The 16208-nt window shown below is 47.3% G+C and overlaps 1 protein-coding gene across 3 annotated transcripts in view; it reads left to right on the top strand.

Moving 5' to 3' along the window:
* LOC140427863 (immunoglobulin-like domain-containing receptor 2) overlaps positions 1 to 16208 on the top strand; it is a 191699-nt gene that overhangs the window by 89091 nt on the left and 86400 nt on the right. For all 3 annotated transcript variants that reach the window (XM_072513669.1, XM_072513667.1, XM_072513668.1), the window contains exons 2-3: positions 3846 to 4184; positions 13447 to 13566. In XM_072513669.1, the coding sequence (XP_072369770.1) occupies positions 3846 to 4184; positions 13447 to 13566 (459 nt within the window). The remainder of the gene's footprint in view (positions 1 to 3845; positions 4185 to 13446; positions 13567 to 16208) is intronic.

Below are 16208 nucleotides of genomic sequence, written 5' to 3'. Positions count from 1 at the left end.
GCTGGATTCACATTTATGCTGATGACACTCCGTTCTAACATTCTATTCTGACCATTACTGTCCATTCCATGTCTCAGTTTGTTTTCAATATGTGAAGTTAAGTTATGGGTGATTTCTAACTGTCGAATATTGGGGAAAACCCAAATTTTATTCAGCTCCTGCTAAAATCTCCGTGCTTTTGGTGCTGACTCGGTCCCAATCCTCAACATCTCAGGTCACTGCTCAGATGGTGTGCGGTTTTATTGATCTTTTCAACCTCCAATTGTACTACAAATCTCATACCGTATATGTTACTAATGCCACATACTTCCATCTCTGCATCATTTTCTCAATTCCTCCTGTACCTCACCACCTCTCCACTTAAACCCTTAGGGCAGAATTCACTGTTTGGGAGACTATGGGCGGGATTCTCCGTTGCCCAAAGCCGATATCGTAATCGGCGATCGGGCGGAGAATCCCTGTTTATGACCGAATCAGGGGTGGCGCCTGTTTTCAGATGCTCCGCCCCTCCAAAATGGCGTCATCGATGGGTACGCCGCATACCGGTGAGACAGCCTCAATACGTTACCTGAAGGCCCTTCCCCAATGATCCGCCCCCGATGGGCCGAGTTCCTGATGTCACGGGACATGTGTGCTCTCAGTTTTCCTGAACTCGGTGTGGTGGCTGCAGACTGTGCCCAGTGACGCCACAGTGGTGGGAGGCGTGCTACTGGCCAAGGGGGGCTCCGGCGAGGGCTGAGGGGACTGGTGGGGGTGGTCCAGAGGTGGCGAGGTGGTGTCCAGGGGGGCACTATCTGGCAGGCCGGCAGCATGTTCTACGGCGCAACCGCTGCAGATCGTCGCCGTGAGCATGCGTGGCTGCAGACCTGGCAATTCTCCAGGCGTTTAAATCGGGAAGGCTGCGCGTTTCACGTGGTGCAGCTGCTAGCCCCTCACCGGTCGGACGTTCGGTGCTGGGTCCTCACCGATTTTTTTCATCGTAAAACCAGACACTTCCTCCAGACATAGCCTCAAAATCGGAGAATCCATCCCTCTATGTTCTCCCGGTGGAGCTGAATTGCACCTGCTTAGAGCAAAAATCAGGAAATGATTCCCAATTCATAGCCATGCAAATTTATGTATGGTGAGGATTGCGAGGGGCTGCCATTTTGAGCGGGGCAGCCTGAATGCGAGGTCCGCAGCTGTCCCCCCCACCAGCATGACAATTCAGCTCTCCACCCCCAGATTTTCTGGGTCCCTCACAGTATGGGGTGACATGACCCACCCACGTCAGAGACCAACTAAATAAAGAGACCCTCCACAGTGACCCCCTAAATAAGGAGACTCCCAGAACCCCCCAGAAGAGAGGCCCCTGTCTGGAAGCCACCCAGAGGAAAGTTCCCTGTCTGGAGGCACCCCAGAGGAGAGGCCCCAGCCTGGAAGCCTCCCAGAAGAGAGGCCCCTGCCTGGAAGCCCCACAGAGGAGAGGCCCCTGCCTGGAGGCCCCCCGGAGGAGAGGCCCCAGCCTGGAGGCCCCCCAGAGGAGAGGCCCCAGCCTGGAAGCCTCCCAGAAGAGAGGCCCCTGCCTGGAAGCCCCACAGAGGAGAGGCCCCTGCCTGGAGGCCCCCCAGAGGAGAGGCCCCTGCCTGGAAGCCACCCAGAGGAAAGTTCCCTGCCTGGAAGCCCCACAGACGAGAGGCCCTTGCCTGGAAGCTCCCAAAGGAGAGGTTCCTGCCTGAAACCCTCCCAGAAGACAGGCCTCTGTCTCGAAGGCCCCCCCCCCCAGAAAAGAGACCCCTGTCAGGAAACCCTCCAGAAGAAAGACATCTATCTGGAAGTTAGAGAGCAATCCAGACAGAGGCAGTGGAAAAAAATCACTGCTTTAACACTCACCTGCGCAATACACCTGCTGGCTCAGGCACAAGGAGCAGCACCTGTCACTTCCTGGAAAGAGAAAACCAGTCAGCTGGGTTTAAACCCTCTCAGATCTTTGATCCGGAAGCCATTCATTCATTTCTCATTTATATTGATTTTACTAGGCTGTGATTGACAGCTTCCACTTATTATTCCATTCATCTTCCTCTGCGGTTCAGGAACCCTGAAGTGGTCTAGCCGCAATGTTTAGACATATCAAGCCCTGATTGCCAGCTCCTGCTCCACTTCAAACAGAGTTAAGTGCTGTCAGTTTCTAGCCAAAATCACTCAACCATGAAGGGAAAGCAGTTAATTCTGTTTGAAGTGGTCCAGGAGCTGTCAATCAAACCTTGATATTTGTAAACATTACCAGCCGGGAGCTGGAGCATCAGAAATGCCAATCCCATTTTCTTCATGTCACTGGATTCTTCGCCTCAATGGCGCCGGCTTGGAGGGCCGAAGGTCCTGTTCCTGTGCTGTCCTTTTCTTTGTTCTTTGTAACTCCGCTACTGGCAGTGCAAGGCGGTAAATCCAGCCCTTAATTTTCAATTAATTTTAGCTCACTGCTGAACTTCAATGCCCTCTTTGCCACTATGGCTCTGGTAGAGAGTGAGAATAATACTTCCTTCACCTGAGTTAGCAAGGTTGGTCCAAGATCATGTCAATCAAACCTTTGATGTTTGAGCATTAGGCTCCTCAACTAAGCTCTCTACGATGCGAATCAAGCAGTGCAATACCCATGCCCTTGGATGTTACGAGAAATCCATTTTATCACAACGGTGTAAAATACTGATTAATATATTAAACAATTCTATTGTTTGTTTCCTGTGAAGCATTCAGTGACAATGGTAATGAGCAAGATTTCAAACTGTTGACTCATCATTGAAAAAAAGAATATTTTAAATTAGAGAAATATTTATTTTTAAAAATCAGCTCAGGGCAACACAGGTAAAATCCAATTTTGCCACAGTGAATTTAGAAGGCTTGGAATAAGGCATTTTAATTGGCCAAAGCTGCACTTCTTCTGCTTGAGCAGAAGGAATTATTTTGAATTATCTATAAATGAATCATAAACCGAATAATAGCAGAATCAGAGTACTTTTTGTTACAGAGATGAAATCATCCCGTCAAATGGCATTCTACTGAAAGAAAAAGTAGAAAAGTATTGAATTCCCCAACATGTTAACAATGAGTGTGGCAATTCCCAAAACACTTATCATATAAATGGGAGAATGAGCTTCATGAAGACAATTGCATAAGTTGCAATTTTCAGATCTTGGGCGCAATTTATCTAAATCCCCAACACAAGGCTATAAAGCACGATTTGCATTTGAATAGGTTGCCTCAGCGAGTAACACATTGCCGGGATCGCACATAGCCCCGTCTTGTACACTGAGGAGTTATACTAATTAAATAAAATGAACCAGATCATAACTGTTGCTATACATATATGCCTCATTGTGAATTAAGGTACCACATTAATTATCAGACATCATATTATATTGAGGAAATATGCAAAAAGCTTTAATGTCCAGTACAGATCACAAGTGAGGTATCATTGCCACATCCGGTTATTGTAACAAATGAGAATAGGACTGTGTGAGTCAATGCCCTTTGAAATTCACTTGAATTCTTTCTGGGAATAACTGACAACTGAACCCAAAACAGTAGGCCCAAATTTACAGCAAGTAAGAGATTTCCTGTGAATATTTGGGTGTGATTATAAGCCAGTGCAGCATAAATCCTATCATAGAAGTGTTCAGAATGGTACTTGTTACATCATTGAGCACTGTGACAATGTCATGGGAATATGAGAGCACATTGAAATTGTATCACAGTGATCTGAATTGAATGAAATTTTGAAGCATAAAGTGGCCCAATTTGAACTTAATACACTTGTGAAGTGCACTGAAATATTTTTCATACTAAATCAATTTTCTTTATACCTACAGGTGGATCCCTTGGCGTTCAAGTGACCATTTCAGAATATAAAAAGATAGCCATGTTATTCCAGCCTGTTGTTCTTCATTGTCAGTACTCCACCACATCTGCCCAGCAACCTGTGGTGCAGTGGCGCTTTAAGTCATACTGCAAGGACCGTACTAGAGATGCTTTCAGCATCCACAGCACAGCCACACACATCACCAGCCAAAAAGAACAGAGTCCTACGTGGGACCCATACCTGGACTGTGCAGATAACAGTCGCACTGTCCGAGTTGTGGCTTCCCGTCAGGGTTCTGCGGTCACCTTAGGAGAGTACTACAAAGGACGGGAAATCACCATCATCAACAGTAAGGATTTTTATTTCCAACAAAATAAATTCTATGAATAAGCTGGTAAATTAATTTGATGTTGCTACATCTCAATTTTTCTTGCATAATTATTTTCAAAAAATGTTTGAATATCAAGTTAACTTAATACACATTACAGCAACCATATATATTTTAAGTTGACGATGTGGTGTAATTCCTCCTTTGCACAAGTTCAAACCCCGTTTTATACAATTGATGCCATTCCGAACCACTTACGATAGAGTTCAGTAGTGACTTTTTGGGCAGTGTAACTGCCATTTGGGATTCAAAATGGTGTCACATCTGATGCAAAGCACTCCAGATGCCTTTGTGTGCATATAGTTAATGTGTGACAGAAATCTGTGGATCAGGCTGATTATGCTTTCAATCAGTGTGCACCAGTGCTGCTATTTTGCAGCTCCATGTGCCAGCCATTGCCCTTTCTTACCCTTGCCCAACTGAATACATGTAAGCAGCCTGAACACCCACCAGCTATGCTATTTAAAGGAATCATTACCTCCTTATAAGTTAGTTACTTGTTTATTTCTTCTGGCTGTCACCACATTTCTACACATTTGTTGTGCTTTTCATAATAGTTTCAAGTTTTCAAAGTCTACAGGGAGTGACGTGGCAGCTGCTAAACTACATTTTGCTGAGTTCAAGGTTACTGCACAAACCAATTGTTCCCATGCATGAGTATACTGGTAGGCATTCCCTTTGGAATACAGCAGACCTGGGAGAAGTAACAGAGGGCACATGCAGCAGGACAAGCTGCTGGAAGAGGAAGGTGGAGGAGGGGACAAAGGGCTTTCAACAGGGGGCCATATAGTCTTAGGGCACAATTCTGCGACCTGAACCTTAGTAAGAAACAATGTTTGAGACACTGCGCTTTACTAAAGAAGGTTATTATTCAAAGCTGCTGCCTGCCGCAGCCAAAACCCAAACCTCAGAGCAGAACAGTGGCAAAGAAGGTGACCCTGTCTATGATCTTGTAGCTTCTTCCAGGCTAGTGCGAGAGATATTTCTCAAATCTTCACATTTACATTGTCACATAAGGAAAGTCATTGAGTTCTCCATTCAAAATTATGTGACTTAATTTCATTCCCTTTGTCAATGAGAAGCAGGTGGAGGGAGCACCAGGGTTTGTAGGCTTCCCCTTAGTACATGGTATAATTGCACACACTTGACTTTGCAGGTGTGACATGTCCAACTCTGCCCTAAACCGGAACAGAAATGGATTCTGCTCCTTCAGTTTCCATCATCCATGTAGGTCAATGCCTAGTGTTCTGGCAACAATCATGAAACCTTCATTCTGCTGCAGTCCAGCTGTATTTCAGCCACCATGGCAAACCAAAGGGTAACTACTGGGCAAACAAGGGCAATCAGCTGACAACATGGCACATGCCTCTGATTCACACTTTTGGAGTATGCATACAATGAGCACAATGCTGCCTCAAGAAATATGATAGAGCAGACCATTGGTACCCTGAAACAATGATTCTTCTGCCTGAACCACTATGCAGAAGGCCTTCAGTACTCAGCCTGCTGCCTTCATCCCCGTGGATACCAGAGTTTAAAGGAGGTTGTAGGTTCTCACAGCTTCAAACTACACCAGCTAAACATGCATGGCATCAGTCTGGGCTGGCTGGCTGACAAGTAACAGCAAGGGCACTGGCAGAATGGTCAGGATGGATGCACAAATACCATCATTTGAGAGAGTTCAGTAGGCTCATGCTCCATGGAGCCACTTCCACTCCACCGGATATCGCCGTAGCAATCTTAATAACATATAGGACAGATAACTGGACTGCTGTGAGATCCTACAACCTCCTTCAAACTTTGGTACCGCGGCTACCAAGGCAGCAGGCTGAACTTGCATAACTTCAGTCTGAGATTCCACTGCAACCCTTGGGCTTTTGGTAGGAGCTGCCTGTGAAGCAATGGAAGTTGAGACATCAAACGTTGCATCCCGTTTGGGTTCACAATTGTGGTAATGGAGTCGGCCACCACTTCTCCACTGGAAAGGATGGCTCCATGATCTATGCAAAACCTCCCGTTAGGTTGGCAGCAGATTCTGCCACGTTCCTTTTCATGAACAGCCGGCTTTATGGCAGGTTCCCTAATGCACCAAACATTTTGTTGTGCACTTCGAACAACTTTCTTCTATATCCTTGCCTTTCAAATTCTTCAGCTGAGCTCTCTGCAGCAGAATTCATTTGTGAATGTTCCCTCTGGTGGCCTGGCAGCTGTGCTATAATTTCCCCCTGCCCCCTGCACAGGATTCCGGATCCTGCCTCCATGCTAACCCCTAAGAAGCACAGTGTCAGTATCTGACTTGGTAGTTGTGACGATGGAATCTATTGACAATTTTATATCTTCATTGCTCTCTTCTTGACCTTCCTTATGACCGGTGAGGTTGGACTTCTTGGGTATCTGAAACAACAATGGCATAGACATAAAAATGTGGTGTGGGGAAGTGAAAAGTGGTGGCATGAATTAATAGGTGCATGTTTACACTATCTGCAGCTTGTAAGCCAGAAGTGATTATGGGATCAGCAGAAAGTATGAAGGAGGATTAAGTATGAGAACACAGTCATCCTCAATGGATTTAGCATTGTCGCTAGCCTTAACCTTAGTAATAGCCATCACCATGTAACACCCAAGCAAGCCTCTCCCCTCTGGTTAGTTCCTACCATTTTGAGTTGTGCACTACCTTCAGTTGTAACAGAGTGGATTGTATCAATGAGTCTTTTCCATGGTGTTTGGTTGATGTGACTGTCATGGTTGAATGGCGGGAGTGTGTATCACCTGTGTGATGTGACTGTGAGGCTAGTAGAAGTGCAGTGTGTGAGGGGGCAGTGGAGCATATGAATGTTGGGGATGAGCTAGGATTGTCTGACAGAGATTGTTGATAGGGAGTGATGGGGTGTGGTGATTTGAACCATTTCTGAGGCTAGTGTTACAGCTGATGAGATGCGACATTTTAAGGATGCATTCACTGACCTTGGCCACCTGTGTGAGGTCATCTAACGTCTTGCAACTCTACTTCCTGTTCATTGGGGCTGCATTCCAGGCACTGACCTCCACGGTTATCCGTTTCCACTTCTCACCACATGTGGGGGCTGGTTTAGCACAGTGGGCTAAGTAGCTGGCTTGCAATGCAGAACAATGCCAGCAGCGCGGGTTCAATTCCCGTACCAGCCTCCCCGAACAGGTGCCAGAATGTGGCGACTAGGGGTTTTTCACAGTTACTTCATTGAAGCCTACTTGTGACAATAAGCGATTATTATTATTATTATTATGTCTGAAGTGCCTCTTGCAGACGCAAGACACTTCTCCTTGCTTTAATCAAAAATCCTTGGTACATGCTTTCTCCCCTGGGCAACCATTGTTACTTGTTGCACAGCACTACTTGTCATGGCATCAGCACATTGCCCCTACCCTTTTAAGAGGTATAGGCTAGGTTGGAGTAATCTGCTCCTGGATGATGCACGCAGTCTGTGAACAGACCAGTGTGGTTAACACTAGTGGCACACAAATCCTAATCAGAAGTCAGCACAAAGATTACGTCAAAGAGTCATGAGGTAATCGCTACATACTCATTTCTGGGGCTGTTCTCTCAGTGTTTGTTACCAGCAACACACATGCATCGTGGGAGGAGGAGGAAAATATAATTATATTATTCCAAATTCCCCCACATTAGTAGAATTGCATTGTTGCAATGGGGGCCCTCTCCTCTTGGGTGATATTTAAACGGGGGTGGGGCAAAGGTTTGGGATGCATTTAATCTGATATCTTCACCATATAGAGATGCTGGTCAGAATTGTAAGTGTTTAATTCCATGGTGATTTTTGAGAGTAGTTGTACACATTTTATTCCAAGATGTCTACCTGCACATGCTTGGTTTATTACTTTAAATCCACACGTTTACTGTGGGTTTACAGGCATTTTGCCAGCAGACTTATAGAATCTTCCTCACTTGCGTGCCAGCCCATTTTATATTTAAGCTTGGGATCTGAATAGCCACAATGTAGAACCCCATCTCTATGTTACTGTATAGTTCTTTATACAGTTGCCAACGTCATCAAAGAGTCTGACCTACACATACAATGGATGAATGTTCCTGTGGTGTTGGGTGCTCTGGTGCACAGATGAGCCAACACAGTTGTATGTGGTACAACTCTATTTTATTTTAACTCTTATAATACAGTTCGTTCTGGATACTCTGCACGTGCTGTCTCCCTGAGTGTGTTTGGTAGCAGATCTGTCCTGGTCCTCCTCTGCAGCTAATACTGACCACCGGGGGTCGTGTCTGTGCTTTTATATCTTTCTGTCATTGGTTGTGGTGTTGTGTGTTCTGATTTGTCTGTTGGTGTGTCTATCATGATGTGTGTGTTTGAATATCATGACATCCCCCCTTTTACAAAGATATGTGCCTACGTGGTTATAAATATAATTGTGTCGTGAGTGCATCTAAGAGTGTGTGTGTGTGTTGTGTACAGCGTGTGTATATGACGTAACTATTTACATGGGGCGATGTCGGGTGCGTCACACTAACAAGGTTGTACCATAACAAAACTTGGATGCGAGAGAAAAAAAAAACTTGAACATTGGTCCAGTCAGACGATATCTGGAACAATAAACAACAACAGGTTATAATACAGAAGTGTTTGACTTTTTGAACGTATGAACAGCGTTATAAGTCCAGTCTAATGGGTGACCGCCTCAAGAATGGGCTGGTCCTCAAGCCGGTTCAGCTGTGGAGATTTGGGGTCACACTGGTTCACCTTGGACTGTTGGAGGTGATGCTGTTGCCGAAGTCTCTACTTTACCATTTGTTGTACTTCGTGCAGTGCTTGGTTTTTTCATTCGTGCAAATATAACATTCAACATCTTTGTTAGTGGTGCCTTGGCTGTGGTTTGGTTCTGGTGGCGATGGAAGGGGCATGATCCATGGCATCTCCACAAAGTCATCCTTGGGAACCAGTGGAGGATCCGGCATGTGCGTACGGTTCAGTTGCGAGCGTGGAAGGCGGCGCAAAGCTCGCTGATTGCGCCTACGCACCAATCCATCCGCCCTGCATGCCAGGAACAAGGTGGAGTCTTTTTTCTTTTTATGTTTGTGGTGGACGGCATCTTGTAGCCGATGGGTCGTTGCCATCGAAGTAGCACCATCACTAATATCATGCAAGGCGATGACTGTGCCAGATGTGGAAGTTGGCCGAGACCGTGCACGCTGGTTCCGGCCACCTGCTGTGCCGGAAGGGCGACTCCACAGAGAAACGTAGAAGCATGTCGCCTTGGAGAGAGAATTGTTGCTCGCATCAACGTCTGGCGATGGCGCGAATTGGTGTGTCCATCTTGGACCGCCGGTGCTGGTTGCCACTGCCGACCCAGTGGGACTGCCACGCGATCCATTCCCTGTCGCCGTGGCATCCGCCGTCACCCTGAGCATGCCAGCACCGAGGCCGCGACACCGCCCGTCCGGAGCAAGGTCTGGCGTGCGCAAATCAGAGTCGGCACTTGGCTGCTCCCCATCTGGAGTCCGGTCTGCCTTCCGTCGATGCCCCCCGTCCGGAGTCCCAGCAGGTTCACTGGAGGCAGCCGAGATTCCCTGAAGCTGCACTTCTGGAGTCGGAACATGCAGGAATGCACCAACCAGTGGAGAGGGTCGAGCCATCGAGGGTGTAAGCGGTGCGCCGCCACCGCAGTCGTCAGTGGTCCCACCGTGATCGTCGAGTGCCTCGGTACGCACTAGGCGAGGTCTGTCACCTTGCACCTTTTGCATGGGAAGTGGGATGCTGTCGTCACTCGTCTCACATCCCATGGATAGATCCTCATTAGCAGCTTGCTGTTCACTAGGGTTGGGTAAATTGTCAGAGTTTTCATCTGGTGGTGCACACCATGTCGGTGGACTGTCATTGTCTTGCCGTTGTCCTTCATTTGGGCTTTTCTTCTTTGGAATTTTAAATCTTCCCCCAGACATTGCAGAACCTTGTTTATTACCCCCAAATTCTCCCATATGTATGGTCTCGAATATAGGATCCAAAGTTTCTATCGACATTGTACTATTTTCCAAAGAACATTCCGTTTCACTTTTCTTCTCAGGTACCTCATATGTATCTTTGTCTAATGTACATGCCTTCATGGTCTCTGGGTCTGATTTTGCTGGGACTGGCATGGTCACAGTCTCTCTTTTACTGTTCTCAATTGCCCACATTATACTCCCCATACATAACTGCTTAATCACTGGGGTTAGTGTGGTACAATGGATAATCGGGTCGACCTTATCTGCATCTTCACCATTAGTGGAAAGCACACTTGGTTCACTTGAAACTGCTGTGGGTTTTAAATTCGTTATCTGGCTACTCGATGTCGGTGTCCTCAGGATTCTTGCTCCAATGTTCTGCTCAATAATCAGTGGAGTGTGTATAGATTCAATGCAATTAATGTTCCCCTCAAGGTTTGAAGAGTCATTACTGACTAACTGCTGGTCTCCGAAGTTGGGATTTTGCGGCGTTGTGTTGAAGGGAGACATTTGTCCCTGCTGTAGATATGATTCAGGTTGTGTTATTTCCATTACCTGAGGATCAATGTCTTGTCCATTTTTTCGATCCGTACTAAAACACTGGCAATTCTCAGTCTGCTCCTTGCAAGTTAAACATTCAATTAATTTTGTTAGCAAATCCTCAGCATCCTTCTGTGGCCGCAGCATTATTAATCTCTGTTCGGCTATAATGATCCTGAAGGTCAGCGCATAAACCTTTTTTCTTCGGGCTTGGACGAGGCGATTCCTTTGGCTTGTCTTCAGTTGGGCTTGAACAGTCTTCAGCGCTGTGCCCTTCATTGTAGCATGAGAAACCATCATGGTCATGCTGCTGTGTAGTGGAGCATGGTAGGCTGTTATAGCCTTCTTGCTGTTCACGTGAGCATGGCAGACTTGCATCGTCTGCCGCTGGTTGGTCAGGAGAGGTTGCTAGACCCTCATGGTCTTGTTCCTGCAAGGACTGCACATTGGAGTCTTGCGTTGCTTCTATCGTGGAGGCTGTCCCCGAGCTCTCTGTGGAGGCTTGTGACACTGGAGTCACTTCTTGTTCGTGCAAGGACTGCGCTCTGGAGTCTTGCGTTGCTTCTATCGTGGAGTCGGGAACGTTGAGCGGGACGTGGACCACGCTCTGTGTGGCAGCAGGGCGCTCTCTGTGTGCTTGCACCGCTCCCTGTCTGTTAATGTCAGGCTGCAGCATCATCCGGTACTGATAAGTTGGAACGTCATATCTGCTGGATTGAAGATCCTCAAATCCGAAAAATGAATCCGCATCTGCGTCGGATTCAATGTGGGGGCCGCCAATGTGCAACACGAAAGGTTCGTCCGAGTCATAGTCGTATAGGACCACGGAGCTATCATTGGGCTCGCGAGGTCCGGAAACACTGTAAAGATCGTCATCGAAGTATTCGAGGTCGGAATCATCGGCTTGTGCGTAGGTAACTGCTTGTCGGAGGGTTCTTCGGAGGTCAAATTCATCTCCTGGGTCAATTTGCGGCAATGTGCTGTCATTCCAGGTGAGGGAAGGTTGTTTTACAGCTTTAACAGATTTTTGTTTTTTTGATTTGGGACGTTTCCCTTTTAAATTGGATTTGGGACATTTCCCCTTTAAATTGGTGCAGTCTGGGGCCTCTGACATCCTGACGCTCGGTATGTAGCACGTAGGAAGCGACTGCGCATGCTCAGATCGCTGTTCCTTTACCGATGGCCGTTTTCTTGACTGCGCATGCGCAGCATCTCGCGCATGCGCAAACGAAACTTCCGGTTCTGCGCACTGCTCGCGCAACTGTGCTAGCGTGATACCTTTAGCAAGATGGCCGCCAACCTCGACCCAGCCCTCTCTCAGGCCCGGGATTTCGGCCTCTGGGAATTCGGGCTCCGGGATCCCAGCCACGAGGTGAGTACTGCCGCTTTTCTTACCTTTACTTGCCGATTGGATTGCGTTTTCTTCACAGTACTTGGAGAATTTGTCCAGGACTGCCTGGTAATCGTACCTTTGCTGCCTCCTGAAGAACCTGAACCTTGTGAATATTTCTCTTGCCCTTGCACCGGCGATGGTGAGGAGAAATTCAATTTTTTCGCTATCATCCAGGTCTTGGAGTTCAGCTGCCACCAGGAACAATTCGAACCATTGCCAGAATCGCCGCCAGTTTTCGCGGAGATCGCCGTAGCACTGGAGCGGCTGCGGAACCGGGAGCTCTATCATTTTGCCTGGGCACTGCTGGTTGTCTCTGTACACTGAGGTATGCCGGCAGGTATCGATCCACTCCTGTACCATGTGGTGTTGGGTGCTCTGGTGCACAGATGAGCCAACACAGTTGTATGTGGTACAACTCTATTTTATTTTAACTCTTATAATACAGTTCGTTCTGGATACTCTGCACGTGCTGTCTCCCTGAGGGTGTTTGGTAGCAGATCTGTCCTGGTCCTCCTCTGCAGCTAATACTGACCACCGGGGGTCGTGTCTGTGCTTTTATATCTTTCTGTCATTGGTTGTGGTGTTGTGTGTTCTGATTTGTCTGTTGGTGTGTCTATCATGATGTGTGTGTTTGAATATCATGACAGTTCCTATGTTCATTGATACACCTGTGGCTTCAACACATAGATCAGTCTATTTTCATACAGCAAAGAAAAGTGTAAAAGTTTCAAATGTACACCATTTAAGCTGACAGTGACCTAGAATCTAGGGCCAGTCACCAAGCGACAAATTCTACAACAAGCATCTTTAAAGTAATATCCAATTTACATAAACAATTTTAAATATAGACTTACGTTACAAATGTTGTGAGCAGAAATGTTGGTGGAGAAATTGCTCCCGAGCAGGAGTGTAGAATGGACAATAGTGAATCAGCAGCCTGCTTTCCACTGCACCTGGTTTGCGCCATGATGCCAGATGAATTTTGCCCTGTGCAGTTCATCATTTTCACAATGAATGCCATACTTGAAATTTTCAAAAGATGATCCTGCTTTTCAATCTGCTGAAAATTGCAAATTACAATAGAGCACTGCTGTCTGTCACCATCTGTGACGTTACTAAATTGGCTGCTCCATCTGCAGTAATCTTTATGCATTGAATGTTAACCAGGAATTGTTCATCAGCAAGTAAGAAATACAGATGGTAAAATGACATTAGTGATAACATATTGCATGTTTGGAGACTGAAGATTGGCCCTGATTGTTGTCCAGGTCAATTACCTATCACTGTTGGTTCTCTTACAGATGCAGATCTCCAGATTGGAAGGTTATACTGGGGAGACAGTGGAGCTTATTACTGTTCTGTTATCACTCCAGATGATATTGTGGGTAACAGTGAACAAAGAATGGAACTTCTTGTGTTGGGTGAGTATATATATATTTTTTTTTTTTTTTTTTTTTTTTTTTTTATAAATGTTTTATTGAAAATTTTTTCCCAAACAACAATTTTTCCCCTCTTACAAAGCAAACGCAACAATAACAATACAGAAATTTTAAACAATACACAAGTAACAAAACCCCTTTATCTTTGACCTAAACTAAACCCCCCCTCCCCCCCCCCCCCCTCCCCCTGGGTTGCTGCTGCTGGTCATCTGTCTTCCCTCTAACGTTCCCCTAGGTAGTCGAGAAATGGCTGCCACTGCCTGGTGAACCCTTGAGCCGATCCTCTCAGGGCAAACTTTATCTGCTCCAGTTTAATGAACCCCGCCATATCATTTACCCAGGCCTCCAGTCCGGGGGGTTTCGCCTCCTTCCACATGAGTAGGATCCTGCGCCGGGCTACTAGGGACGCAAAGGCCACAACGTCGGCCTCTTTCGCCTCCTGCACTCCCGGCTCTTCCGCAACTCCAAATAGAGCTAACCCCCAGCCTGGTTTGACCCGGGCCTTCACCACCCGCGAAATCACTCCCGTCACTCCCTTCCAATACCCTTCCAGTGCCGGGCATGCCCAAAACATATGTGCGTGGTTTGCCGGGCTCCCGCCACACCTCCCACATTTGTCCTCCACTCCAAAGAACCTGCTCAATCTTGCTCCCGTTATGTGTGCTCTATGTAGCACCTTAAATTGAATCAGGCTAAGCCTGGCGCATGAGGAAGAGGAATTTACCCTGCTTAGGGCATCAGCCCACATACCCTCCTCTATCTCCTCCCCTAGTTCTTCTTCCCACTTTCCTTTTAGTTCGCCCACCGACTCCTCCCCCTCTTCCCTCATCTCTCGGTAAATCTCTGACACCTTGCCCTCTCCGACCCACACCCCTGAAAGCACCCTGTCCTGTATCCCCTGTGTCGGGAGCAATGGAAATTCCCTCACCTGTTGTCTAGTAAATGCCCTCACCTGCATATATCTCAAGAAATTTCCCCGGGGCAACTTATACTTTTCCTCCAATGCTCCCAAGCTCGCAAAAGTCCCATCTATAAATAAATCTCCCACCCTCCTAATTCCCAACTGGAACCAGCTCTGAAATCCTCCATCCATTCTTCCTGGGGCGAACCTATGGTTGTTCCTGATTGGGGACCCCACCAGGGCTCCCCGCACCCCTCTCTGTCGCCTCCACTGTCCCCAGATATTCAATGTTGCCGCCACCACCGGGTTCGTGGTAAACTTTTTAGGTGAGATCGGTAGCGGCGCCGTCACCAGTGCCTCTAAACTCGTCCCTTTACAGGACTTTCTCTCCAGTCTTTCCCACGCCGCTCCCTCACCCTCCATCATCCATTTACGTATCATTGCCACATTGGCGGCCCAATAGTAATCGCCCAAGTTCGGTAGTGCCAATCCTCCTCTGTCCCTACTACGCTGAAGGAACCCCCTCCTTACTCTCGGAACTTTCCCTGCCCACACGAAGCTCGTGATGCTCCTGTCTATTTTATTAAAAAAGGTCTTAGTGATTAGTATAGGGAGACATTGAAATACAAATAAGAACCTCGGGAGGACCATCATCTTAATTGCTTGCACCCTGCCCGCCAGCGATAGAGGCTGCATGTCCCACCTCTTGAAGTCCTCCTCCATTTGTTCTACCAACCGTGTCAGATTAAGTCTGTGCAAGGTTCCCCAGCTCCTAGCGATCTGAATCCCCAGGTATCGGAAGTTTCTTTCCACTTTCCTTAGAGGCAAGCCTTCTATCTCTCTACTCTGGTCCCCTGGATGTATCACAAATAATTCACTCTTTCCCATGTTTAGCCTATACCCCGAGAAATCCCCGAACCCCCTCAAAATTCGCATAACCTCTATCATTCCCCCCGCTGGGTCCGACACGTATAACAATAGGTCATCCGCATATAACGAGACTCGGTGTTCTTCTCCCCCTCTAATCACCCCTCTCCATTTCCTGGAGTCTCTCAACGCCATGGCCAGAGGTTCAATTGCCAACGCGAACAACAATGGAGACAGCGGGCATCCCTGTCTTGTTCCCCTATATAGTCGGAAATACTCCGATCTATGTCGACCTGTAACTACGCTTGCCGTTGGAGCCCCATAAAGAAGTCTAACCCAGCTAATAAACCCGTTCCCAAACCCAAATCTCCTTAACACTTCCCATAAATACTCCCACTCCACCCTATCAAATGCCTTCTCTGCGTCCATTGCCGCCACTATCTCTGCCTCCCCCTCCACTGGGGGCATCATTATCACCCCTAATAGTCGTCGCACGTTAACATTCAGTTGTCTCCCTTTTACGAACCCTGTCTGATCTTCGTGCACCACCCCCGGGACACAGTCCTCTATCCTCGATGCCAGCACCTTTGCCAACAATTTGGCGTCCACGTTCAACAATGAAATGGGTCTATAGGACCCGCACTGCAACGGATCTTTATCCCTCTTCAAAATTAACGATATCGTCGCCTCCGACATCGTCGGGGGTAGAGTCCCCCCTTTCCTGGCCTCATTGAACGTCCTCACCATCAACGGGGCCAACAAGTCCACATATTTTCTGTAATACTCCACCGGGAACCCGTCTGGTCCTGGGGCCTTCCCTGCTTGCATGCTTCCCAGTCCCTTAATAACCTCGTCC

Source organism: Scyliorhinus torazame, chromosome 8 (genome assembly GCF_047496885.1).
Source record: "Scyliorhinus torazame isolate Kashiwa2021f chromosome 8, sScyTor2.1, whole genome shotgun sequence".
NCBI lineage: Eukaryota > Metazoa > Chordata > Chondrichthyes > Carcharhiniformes > Scyliorhinidae > Scyliorhinus > Scyliorhinus torazame.
Note: the sequence above shows the minus strand (reverse complement) of the source record. Positions and strands in the feature narration are given on the sequence as shown.